This window comes from Rissa tridactyla, chromosome 4, assembly GCF_028500815.1.
Source record: "Rissa tridactyla isolate bRisTri1 chromosome 4, bRisTri1.patW.cur.20221130, whole genome shotgun sequence".
In the NCBI taxonomy this organism is placed as follows: Eukaryota; Metazoa; Chordata; class Aves; order Charadriiformes; family Laridae; genus Rissa; species Rissa tridactyla.
Genome location: NC_071469.1, coordinates 54,622,569 through 54,634,704, shown reverse-complemented (window position 1 = coordinate 54,634,704; position 12,136 = coordinate 54,622,569). Strand labels below are relative to the sequence as shown.

At 44.5% G+C, this 12,136-nt stretch overlaps 1 protein-coding gene across 5 annotated transcripts in view; it reads left to right on the top strand.

The window, feature by feature from the left end:
• The window catches only part of ITPK1 (inositol-tetrakisphosphate 1-kinase), a 174,918-nt gene that overhangs the window by 154,544 nt on the left and 8,238 nt on the right, over nucleotides 1-12,136 (top strand). For all 5 annotated transcript variants that reach the window (XM_054199348.1, XM_054199347.1, XM_054199346.1 and 2 more), the window contains 4 exons: nucleotides 465-505; nucleotides 5,259-5,424; nucleotides 7,576-7,643; nucleotides 9,135-9,297. In XM_054199348.1, the coding sequence (XP_054055323.1) occupies nucleotides 465-505; nucleotides 5,259-5,424; nucleotides 7,576-7,643; nucleotides 9,135-9,297 (438 nt within the window). The remainder of the gene's footprint in view (nucleotides 1-464; nucleotides 506-5,258; nucleotides 5,425-7,575; nucleotides 7,644-9,134; nucleotides 9,298-12,136) is intronic.

Here is a 12,136-nt window from a genome sequence, read left to right as displayed (position 1 = left end):
TCTTCCTCTTCCCCAAAAACAGGGAGGCAGGAGAAGCAGCTGGTTTCCACTGTGTCCCTATTCCCTTGCTTTCAGCACAGTGGTGTTTTGTGGTACCTGTAACGTAGCTCCAGCCTCAGGCAAAATCACGTACTTGTGCAGATGCCCTCTGAGTAGGCAGGGTGGCAATACCAGCACTGGTACTAACTTCTTCGCTGATGTTTTGCACCTCTGTCTAGTCCTAATAATGACCTCTGCGTGCACCTTAGTTACAGGGAGGAGCTGAGAGAGTAGGGCTTGGAGCAAGCCAAGCTTTGTAGAGATTGAGGGCACTGTTCAAGCAGAGGCTGTCACTGGTATCTGGTACAGTCAGTGTCTTGGTCTGGTGAACTCCAGTGTTTGCACATGTGGGTGGGAATGGATTTATAAGGGTTTTGTGTGTCCTGTTTCAGTGATGCTTTTTTTTTTCTTTTTTATTTACCCAGTTTGTAAAACCAGAGTGGCCCATGGAACCAACTCTCACGAGGTGAGTTTAAAAACTTTTGCAGTGTTATCCCCCTGCTTCCAGTCCCGCCATGGTGGTTTGGCTGTTGCTTTCCGATCCTGTAGTAGGCAGAATGAGGGCTATGCCCAAAGGACTTCCCTTCCCTCGCCTCTCCCTTGTGTTTAATTACACCATTATTTTTTCAGATTTATCTGAAATGAAGTTAAATATGGCTTTAACCTTTTGACATGGAAATTCCTTCTAGCTGTTTCTAGCTTCTGTCATCTAGTTGCTTCTAGCAGTTTGTGGTCTCCAGTCAGCTCTGTCTGCAAGGAATCTCCTTCAGCTTCTCCTTTGGTGGGAGGTCACACTAAGTGATGTTTCCACCCCACCATGTTTTTCTTCCAGCCTGTATGTGGTGCAGGTGAGAAATGGTTTTGTGCTGCAGACGAAGCAGAAGTATGAGTGAAGGCCAGATGGTTTCTCTCCTTGAGGGGAAGGGACTAGCAAATAGAGACGGTTTCTAGGCATGTTCAGTTGTAATAACACGGCTGGAGCTGTGAGAAGAACAGGGCTAGTAGAATTATCTGCTTTCCCTCCTTCCCGTAAGGCAATTGCAGGTAAAATTGTTGTGTATTCCTGGAAGGAGTGCGTTCCCTGTGAGCCTAGCTTGCTCTAAATTTAGGTGAGCCGAGTCCTGTTTTAATTCTTTTCCATTTGTGCTTCCTGCCTTCCTGCTCACCGCTGCTCAGTTTTGAGAATCCAGCCCTCGCTGCTGGCTCTCGTAATGCCTGGCTTCCTTTTTTAACAACGTGGTCGTCCGTCCAGGTTTCCCAGCTGCCCCTGAAACGTGCAGTATGTTGCTGCAGCGTCTCTGAGAGGTGAAAGCCCTGAAGTAAAATGTAAATCTAGATGAGCTAGATGCCTACTGCTGAAATCTTGAGTGACCAGCACTTCCATTTGAAAATGCAAGCTAGATTTTTTCATGCGGGCCTTAGCTTGGATCATTTTACAAGGATGACAGACAGCCCTGTTAGTTTGTCAGAGCAGCTGCTATAAATTTTCGCTATCATTCCTGAGAACACTTGGGGACTGGGTTGTGAATTAGTTTAAGACTCCAGCTTCCTTGTTGATTTTTCTGCAGAAAGTTTCTCTGCAACTGCAGCCTGAAATGCATGAACCTTGCAGTGCTTGTCCAGTCAGGCTTGGACTTCATTTCCCTGGTGAATGTTTCTTTGCTGTTCTTTCATACAGTGCAGACATACTTCAGCCTCCTGCCAGAATTCCATTTTCTGTGCAAAAATTAGACTAAAATACAGTTATAGGCTGCACTTTATCACAGGAACTTCTGGTTAGAGACTAGGAAGACCACTGGAAAAAAGCCTGAAGTCTTGCGTAGTACTTTACATAGTTAGTAGTAGTAGTCACTTTTGGAGTTGCTGAGTTCTCAGGAGTGATCCAAAAGTGTATTTATGATCAGAGAGGAACTGTCTTGTAATTGCTATTTTATCATCAATAATGGCAAAGGAACCGTAGAATAAATACTCTGCTTACGGTACGGTTTGTCTAAAAGATGGAGCATAGGTCTAGAAGCAAGGAATTGTTGCCTGTTTTATTAATGACTCCTTCTTTGGCTTTTGGTAAATCGCTTCATTTTCTGTAGAGATATTCCAACTGCAGAGCTGACACTGGAACTAGAACACAGCCTGACCAGAAACCTGCTTTTCTTCATAAGATGACTATTCGGAAAGTTCAAGGACTGGCTAACAGGGACAGCTGACGGTGCAGGCTTGAGCTTGAGTCTGGTGCCAGCCAAAGCTGGCAGACTCCGCATTTCGCTGTGAAAACATGAGGTAGTTAAGCCAAGGTGCAGTTAGTCTTCTTGTGGTGTCCCACAGTCCTACATGACCTACACTAGAAGTCACATTGGCCAGCTCAGCACTTGAACCCCACTTCGCCAGCATTTTGTTAGACTTGAACAGAGATGATGCCTGAAGGTTGTCCTTCCCAGCTGCCAGCAGGCCAGAACATAACTGACCTTTGGTAAAGCTGCCGTCAGACATCACAGAGACCCATAACCTGAGGAGAAGAAATGTGTCCAGAATGACTTTTTCTAAGTGTTGAGCAGACAGGAATGAAAAGGTGGATAATTGCTGGGTTTTTCAAGACTGAATTCCTTAAGGACGTTGTCAGTAAAAATTCTTGGTGCCAAATGTTTTGTTTTGCCTTCAAAGGAGCTCTGCATTTATAATGAGGAATGCTATTTGGAAATTATGATATAAAGTGTTGTTCCCATGTTACTGCCAGACACAGCAGGTCTGTGCTAGATGACAAAGAGCAAGTGCGCTCTGCAAGCGAATTCTTGGAGCTGTATTCATGCATGCTGAAAACCGTAAGACATCGCAGTGAGCCAGCATAATGCAACACCATGGGAGTTATATGGGTTGTGTGCTGGTCCATGGGGCTGTTGGCACAGAGCTTTGCAGAAGAGAAGTTTCACATGGTTTCCAGTAGCCTGGGTCAGTTCAGTGCCAAGATGATAAACTCTGTGTTTCCACTCTTGTAAAACAGGATGATAAGTACCTGCTCATCTTATGAAGGAGTGGTCTGTGGGGATTAATTAACTAATATTTGAAGAGAACTCTATAGCAGCAGCACAATTCTTGCCGGTATGATGTTGTAGATGCTATAATGCCAGCAGTCTACACAGGAGGAGAAAGAGAGCAGTGTTTCTTGCCACCAGTGGGAGATCAATGAGGTATGATGTTGTTGTTGCTGTGAATCATCTTGATGGATGACTCTGCTCGTCAGAGTAGGTTTCTTGCAGAGGTTGTTACCACTGGCAAACTCACTCTGTGCTGTCAGATAGATAGCATCTGGTATAATAGAGACGCAGTAAGAATATCAGCTGCAAGAAGGTATTGAATGCACACATTGACTTGAACTCAAAAAATGTTAATCTACTGAGTCACTGTGCATGCGTGCAGACAGTTATGTGATCTAATGTGGTCTACTGGATAAGGAGGAATAAGGACAAAAATGTGCTCAGACTTTTAACTATGAATATGTAAACAGTACATCATTTAACATGACTACATTTTTGAGCAACAAAACATATTATATTTACTATTTTTATTACAGGAACAAACTAAGGTGTTAGCAAAAATTCAGCCTGAAAGTACAGTGTACATCAAATGTGCAGCTGATCATATATAATACATGAGAGAGAGCGCAAAGCGGTAAAGTTTCTTTGTAAAATCCTTCCAGTGACCCTGACTTCACTAAGATACAGCTAATCTCAGAAGGCACAAAGACCAACAGGAAGCATATGGAAAGAGCAAGAAGGCAGTATAACTCATCATCTGCATCATGCTGAGGCAGGAAGCTCCAATTTTATTCTGTATATCACTGTGGACGCACGGGAATTCTCTTAGCCTCTCTGGACTGTCTTGCATGCCGAGTAGAACACTAGCCCCAAGCAGGCCAATGAGGAAATATTAACAGGCATAAGAAAAGACTTGTGTTTCAGAGCTTAGGAATTTTTCTGGCAAGTATTGTGCATCCTGCACTGACTGAGTGCTGCTGAGAGCAGCAGGCTCAGCTCTTGGATGGTTAGCTGTTGTCTTCAAGGCTCTTCAGAGGGGGAAGATGCTCTGACCAAAGCAGGGAGGGAGTTTTGCCTAGAGGAAAGGAAGATAAAACATATGTCAGGTTCTCTGGCCGTGGACAGTCCTTACTCGTATTCACCTGACAACTAACATGCCCTTCTGCCCCCATGGATAACAAGACCCAGCATCGCTGGAGTAATGAGGACAGGTCTATATTCAGATAACTAGAGCATAGCTTTTTTAGGGCTTTGACGATGGAGAGCAAACTTAAGTTTATCCTCACCGGTGTGTAAGGGCACACTGGTATAAAGTAATTTCATCAGCTGTGCTAGAATGGTGCTTGCTGCCGGTTCGGTGTAGGAGCCATGGCAGCATCCATACTTCAGCAACAAACCATGGTTATGTTAATTATACGTGCATGTAAGCATGGTAATGGAGGGATCAATGGGAAGAGCAGCGTAGCATGTTCTCAATATATATTGGCTCCTCAAAGTACTTCTCTGCACCTACCAGCATCGCTTCTGTGCTGTTTGAGGCAGCTGTTGTTCATCATTCAGGCCCTATAAATGCCTTCCTTTTTGGCATATTTGTTCCAGTCCCTGCAAGAGGACTATCCATTTGGTGTAATGGGGTGAAACCAAGCCAATAAAATCATTAGGCTGGCCAGCATATGCTAGCAGTAAGAACTACTGGAGTCTGAAAAAAGTTCTCTGATGATGTGGGTGAAACCCTGGTTCTTTGGCCATTGCAACTAGACCAAACCAGACCACAGGAAGCAGAGCCGTGGGGAAGAACTCTTACAGTTAGTACATAGAGCTGTTCTTTCTGTTCCTGTCATGGACATGGGCTTGTATACGATACAGACGTTGTCGTCTGTGTTGGTCACATGTTTTCTCCTTTTGTTGTACCTGCAGTTGCAGTAGCTTCCCAACTAAAAGCAGTAAATGAAATTGCAAAGAGCTGAGAAGAAAACATTGATTGAAAATGAAAGCTGCACTGCCAGCAGTGTTGGAGAGTTGTGTGTCAGTGAAATGAAACGTAATGAAATAGGATTAGCTGCTGAGAAGGAATTCACACATGGTCAATATATATCCACCAGTAGATGTTTCCCCTCACTGCTAGTCAGGAGGTGGGTAAGTGTGAAATTACTGAAAGAGTTGTGCACAACTGTGTGTGCGTGTTTGCAGATGGCGATCATCTTCAACCAGGAGGGCCTGAAAGCTGTCCGCCCGCCTTGCGTCATTCAGAGCTTCATCAATCACAACGCTGTGCTGTATAAAGTCTTTGTGGTCGGGGAATCCTACACAGTGGTGAAAAGACCATCTTTAAAGAACTTCTCTGCGGGAATCTCAGGTACGTTGTGCCAATTTAAAAGGAAGTATCAGTTCTTGGAGGTTTGGCAGCAAACAACTCAAAAGAAAAATACCTTTGAAAAGGCTGCTGAAGTGCAGGCAGATGGTTCTTACATACCATGTTTCCTCTACTGTATTATTTCAGTAAGAAGGGAGATAACTCATCTGCTCTGGAATACATACGAATGACATTCGTATAGTAAATATTTATCCAAGAGTAACCTGATTCTTACCTGTTAAAAAAAAAGTGGTTTATGTCATGTGGAGGGGGAGAGAGAGAGAGATATTCTCTAATTTCACAGTAAGTTCATGTGTCATTTGTTCCGGAATTTGTTTATAAATGCGCTTTGGAGAGAATTTCCTGGATTCCGTCGTTTCAGAACTTCCTCTCCCTATTTTTACCTCAATTATATAAGTGTGTTTAAATTAAAGATCACTCTTGCTCTCCCCTAAACGAGCCTCTCTGTTCATGTGAGGCACAGTGTTGTGAACCTTGGTGGGAAATGTCCTTTGGTTTGTAGATACCAGCTGTGTTGCGGGGAGGGAGGAATGGATTTGTCAGTGAGGACAGTAATCCTCCCTGTATGTCACTAGGCAGCAGGCCTTGAAGGGTTTTCATTAAACATTACTAAAATTTCCTTTATGGAAAAAAAGCTGGTTTCCCAAGAACTGCATTTCGTGGACCTTCCGAAGCAAGAAGGAATTAGCAGGGCATGGATGGGAGCATGATCTGCCTGCAACTGGGCAAGTCCAGGAGGTGGGAGGAGAGGGGAGAAGGTATCAAACTAAAGGAGATTAATTAAGAAGTGCCAGCTTTTTGTCACTTTTCTTAGTAGTTTCTGCTGATCTTAGTATATCCATGCTTTGCTCACCATTGCATTCTGCACACAAATATGTATTTTTTTATTATATGTATAGTAGGATCTTGGTAAAAGTTCTTGTCTGTAGGTGTGTATGTCTGTATTTACATTTAGGTCTGCTCTACGTCCTGATCAAATTGAGTAGGCCAGAACTTGTGTCCATATAAATGATTAAGACAGTTGGTCTTTACTTTTGCTGGAAGAGAACATTTTGAGGCACTTTTCTAAAAATGCCTTAGCTAATGTCTCATCTGTTGGTGTAAGACTTGAAAGGTGTCTGGAAGCCCACATAAAAATAAGTTTTGTGGGCAGATTAGGGTAAGTGCCCGGCTTTTTTACCCTCATCAGGAGAGTTCGAGGGGGCCGTGCTACAGGCACCTGACTCGGCAGATCTGACAGGAGCTGAATGTCTGAAAGAACAGGGCCCTTCTGGTCTGGGAAGAAAGGCAAGAAGAGCATATGGTGGTGTCAGACTGTGGAGGGGATTTGGGTTTGCTTTTCACAGCTCCCCCATCTTTATGGTATGTGGCCCTGTGGCTCCTCTTCAGTGTCCACTCAGAGTGGTGCCACCTGCCTGCTGAGACTTGAGTCCGGGTGTTCCCATGCGGGTTGTCTGTACAGTGTTGTCAGTTTGCTGTGGTGGGAATCCCAAGGGGACACTTGTCATGGTGGGTTTCTCCCCACCAGTAAAACCTTCTGCACAAAGGGAACAGGGCGGGAAGCGCTGGTACGTTTCTCCCCATGGTTTCCACTGTGGTACATTGGTGGCTTCTGTCACCTTGGGGTGTCTCCTGCATTCCTGTGGTGCCTCCAAAGGCAGGGCAGGTCCTGAACATGAAACATACAGCTTTCTTCCATGGTGGCAGTGTCCTCCCCAGGTTCACAGCGATCTCAGAACACTCTGGGTGCTGTCAGCACTCCGCCGGCAGGGAATTCAGCTTCTCCCTTCTATCACGTGCCTTCCCACTGGAACTGTCACTTTGAGTATGGCAAATTAGTAGAAATTAACTTCATTATCCTACTGAACTCTAGTTAATTGATTCTGATGAAGGAAAAGAAACCAGTGTCTATTACCCCTGTGCAGTTCTATTTATCTGTGGTCCGAGGATGGAAAACCATGGGTGACCAGGCCGTGGGTGCCAGGCAAGAGAGGTGGGGTGGTGGCAGAGGACTGCGCGGGAGGGAGCAAGACTGGATTCCACGGACTGCAGTGCCATCTACTGTTCCTTGCACTAATCCTTTGGAAATTAAAATCTGGTATAAAGTTATTTACAACCTGCTTTTCATTCCAGACAGAGAATCGATATTTTTCAACAGCCACAATGTTTCAAAGCCGGAATCCTCATCTGTTTTAACAGCAGTAAGTACACTTGCTCTTTTTAGCTCTGGCATGGCTGGAAAACTATCTAGTCCTTTCTTACCAAAGCGTTAGTAGCTAGTGACTCTCTTCACAAGTTGTCTGCTTCTGTGTTGCAGGCTGAGGTCTGTTTGGTACAACGAAGCAGCATGACTGTGTGTCCCTCTGGTTTTCCTTACCGAGCTCCGGTGAGGAAGCACTGATGGAGCAAGCCTGTGCTGCTTGCCAGGCCTAAATGCCCCAGAGCTAATCTAGGCAAAGGGAAGAATGAGGTTCTGAATGCAAATACCTGGCCTTTTCCTGTCCAGAGAGCTTAATAAGCATAAATCATCCTTCTAGGACTCAGTTCTGTGAGGAAAGACAAACGGTGAAAATTCAAGCAGAGAAATTGGGTTGGGCAGGGCCACAGAGGGCAAGTAGCTGTCTGCGGTGCGAGCACACCCGAGCTGTGGCCACGGGACCATTTCTGGGTGTCTTCCCAGTCCAGCAGTGCCAGCACAGTGCACAGTTTCATGCTTGCGTTACCAGTCCTTTTAATAAGCTTTGAGCATATAAAAACAAAGAAGTTCTCAGGCACTCAGCTGCTGTGAAAGTAAGTCACTTCACAGGACTGGGTCCTTTCAATCTCTTGAGTCTCCAGATTCTTTTCTGTTTCACAAGCTCTACTGGGGAGCAGTTTCATAGTCAGCAATGATTAAATTTCTGTGCAACACTGATGGGCATGCTAAATATTCAAGCTGTAATTGTGTTAGTCATAAATCTCTTTATGGCTAAATTTACTTTCAAACTTAGAGAGAGAGTACATGCTCCTGTGGTTTACCGGCCATCTCTCTCATACACATACATACTCCATACACACTTCTGTAGGCATAACAGCATACTTCTGCTGCATAACCTGGGGTTTAAAAAGTAAAAAAAAAAAAAAAAATGCATCTTCTGGTCATGAATAACCTGTGGTTTTGTCCTGTTTGTAGAATAACTTATACATGGAAACCCACATAAAAGATATCCCTTTGAATTAGCCTCTGCCCTGAAGATATCAGCTGAGTTGTATTGTATGGCTCAAATGAAACTAACAGCAGGAGTTTGGCTTATCAGTCTTTTCACATAGACCTTAATCTACCTTGAAATAGCAGAATGATATTTGCAGCACAGAGTTAAACACACCAGCTGTATTTGGGTTTTGAAGGTGTAGATCCTAGTACTTAAAATAGTGATTCTGGTTCTCCATTCATTCCTATACTGCAGTGTCTCTTGAGGAGCTGCACCAGTATGAAGAGGAGGAACTAGGTGCTTTAGAGCAGGTGAACTTCCAGTATAGATAGGATTCTGAATTACAAAGGCAGTTTCTCTTTGGTGTCTTTCTCTGTTTCATGTCACCGGTTCTCTGCAATTCGATTTGGTGGATATGCACCTGGAAACCTCTGAAAATTAATCTTTCCACTAAAAAGGCTGGTTTGGAGTCCCTTACTAATGTCTCTTTTTCCACTATAGCTGGATAAAATCGAAGGAGTATATGAGCGGCCAAATGACGATGTCATCCGGGAAATCTCTAAGGCGCTGCGGCAAGCTCTGGGAGTTTCCCTCTTTGGAATCGATATCATCATTAACAATCAGACCGGGCAGCATGCGGTCATTGATATAAATGCATTTCCAGGTGAGAAGGGCCTTTCCACGCATGCTTTGTGGAACCTGTGCAGCGTGTGCTTGGTGGGAAGTTTCACTGCTGGTATCTCACATCATTGCTTCCCAGGTGGGGAACAGGAGAGCAGCAGCCAAATTGTTCTGAGATCAGATACTGTTTAATCTGGAAAGGGCAGAACCCTAATCCGGATATGGAATGTGCTAATGAAATGTAAGCTCTTAGGACATACGGTCAAATTTTAGTCATCAGCTGTAACATGGCTGTCATGCCCTTCCCTGCAAAGGGTTGCCCAGGAACTGAAGCATGGGATTGTGTGCTGGGACCTGGCCTTTCTGGGCCTGTCCCTCATTCTGAAGATGAAAAGAATGATAATAAATTCTATTTTAGGAGAGCCTTTTAAGATTTCTTTTTTTCCAGGCTCTGTGCAATTAAAAGTGTTGAGGGGGTGGAAGCAGCAAACTGTTCCCTTGAAAATCTCTTCCTGTGCAAATTGATTCCCCGTGAAAAGACATTTTGTGCACAAAAGCAACAACACCAGGAATCTGAAGAAGATGTTAAAATTATAGGTTCACAGAAGTTGCTATAAAGGTTTAAATATCCTTACATGTTCTCATAAATGGATCCTGAAGTAGAACAATAGAATAGAATGTGTGAAAATGGCTAAATTTTTCCTTCACTTTTTTTAATGCAACATGTGTATCGGGAACAACTGAACAAGCTCCTTGGCCACTGGAATTATTAAAAGAGGTCGTAAGTGTGTCTAAGAGGGTAGATTTATGTTAGATATCAGGAGGAAATTTTTCACTCTGAGGGTGGTGAGCCCCTGGCCCAGGTTGCCCAGAGAAGCTGTGGCTGCCCCATCCCTGGAGGTGTTCAAGGCCAGGCTGGACAGGGCTTTGAGCAACCTGGTCTGGTGGGAGGTGTCCCTGCCCATGGCAGGGGGTGGAACTAGATGGTCTTTAAGGTCCCTTCCAACCTAAACCGTTCTGTGATAATGGGAGGCAATAATGGTCTGTCAGTTGCGCTAAGCTCAGTAGCCTAACACAGGAAAAGAATACATCATCTCATTTGATGCTCTTTGCATGGGTCTTTTCTCTTTAAGAATCTCCTCTCATTACTTGAATAGTGATGTTTGTTTCCAGAGATATGCCCAGGCTGTTACAGTTTGTTTAACCTGTTGTTGAAGACTTTGAGTTTTCAGTATGGCTGAGATACCTTTACATCTAGAGATCTTGCACTGAGCCCCCAGCCATCTTAATCTTTCAATCCAGTTCATAGAATCATAGAATTTGCTTGCCTTGGGGACAGGCCTGACTAAAACCTTGTCCAATGGCCCCTTGGCTTCCTTGTCTGCTGTCTTTTGTGTTTACCGGGCTTGAAGCTCACTCGAACCTGCCACTCCATGGTTGTCATCCTGAGGTTAGTTTAACATCACGATTGAGAGCAGAGGTACCTGTTAGGAGCATGTTGTCTGTTATCTGCTCCATTAGCACCAGCAGCTCTTCAAAAAGATTTTAAAGATAAATCTGTAAAAGGCCTATTGTATGTCCTGTTCTATGGGAAACCACCAGGACTATATTTAGCTGTGGTTACCAGCTGAGATATTTAACTGTAGGCACAGTCACGTAGCATGTGGGTTTTATGTTTGTCTGACCTCAGGTAGCCAAGAGAAAAGGCATCAGATCTCGGTGTGCGCTTTGTGTATGTAAATACGCTGCCGCAAATGCAGTACATGGGCCGTCCGTTTCTCTCTGCCCAAGGGAAGAGGTAGAAAAGCAGGAGAGTGTGCCAGACCAGGGAGAGTCTCCTGAAAATCTGGCAGTTAGCATCTCTAATGTTGGCTTAAAAATGCTCACAGGCATTTCTTGACTCTGCAAAGCTCAGGGGAGCAGGTACTTTTTTTCAGATGCATTGCTGGGTGGACTTCCTTCCTAGCCATGCTCAGCCAGAGGACTCTGGAGACTGTTTTCAACATAGCAAAATTCAGGCCTCTTGTAGAAAGGTGTTTCCAAAATTGTATCAGTGGGCAGTGCCAGGATAGTACCTGCTGGAGCACAATTCATGCAACTTCTGCTGTGAAGCATTCAAAACTTATATCCTCCCATTGATTCCTTGTGTGACATGAACCCCAAATTCATTCATAGTTTCTAAAGGTGGAATTTAATCTGCCCTTCTTAATTCCCTTGATCATCACAGCACAGTGATGTCCTACAATTGCCTTTTTTGAGAGGTCTGCAGCAGCAGCCAGTGAACAGAGCGAGGCAATATCTACTGAGTTTGCAGCCTTTCCTGGGTATTCCATGGCTCAGGAGTTGAGGCACCCTGGTTCTCTTCCTCCCTTGCCTGTATTTTTTTTTGACAAGTGTGTGAAGTTTCTTCTGGGTGATGAGGCAGAATTATTTGGGCCTTTCCACGTGGTGTGCAGAGGGCTTGCACAGAGGAAGCCTGCCTGATGCGTACAGCTTCCTTACACTGCAACATCTGCTGATTGCAGGATTGAATGACTGGCCATCTTATTCCCATTAAATATTTAAAGCAACTTCTTTGTGAGTTTGCCAGGTGCCCTCAAACAAGGCTGGTTTGTTTTCAGTGAGCAGACACGAAACACTCCGGGGTACTATGGATCTCCTCTCTGAATATTAAAGCTGTTACTATGGAGATGGCTTATTCCCAGGGTGTTTGAAGCACTCTGAGTAGATTTGAAGGCTAATCCCATGGCTTTTATATAAGCTAGAAAGTGTAACAAGCACCTCTGTGAAAGAGGTGGGGATCTTGTTCTGGCTCCCATGACCGGCCCTAAGAGCCCTAGTTGCCCCCTGCAGACCGGTGGATTATTGCATGGGTCACTGGG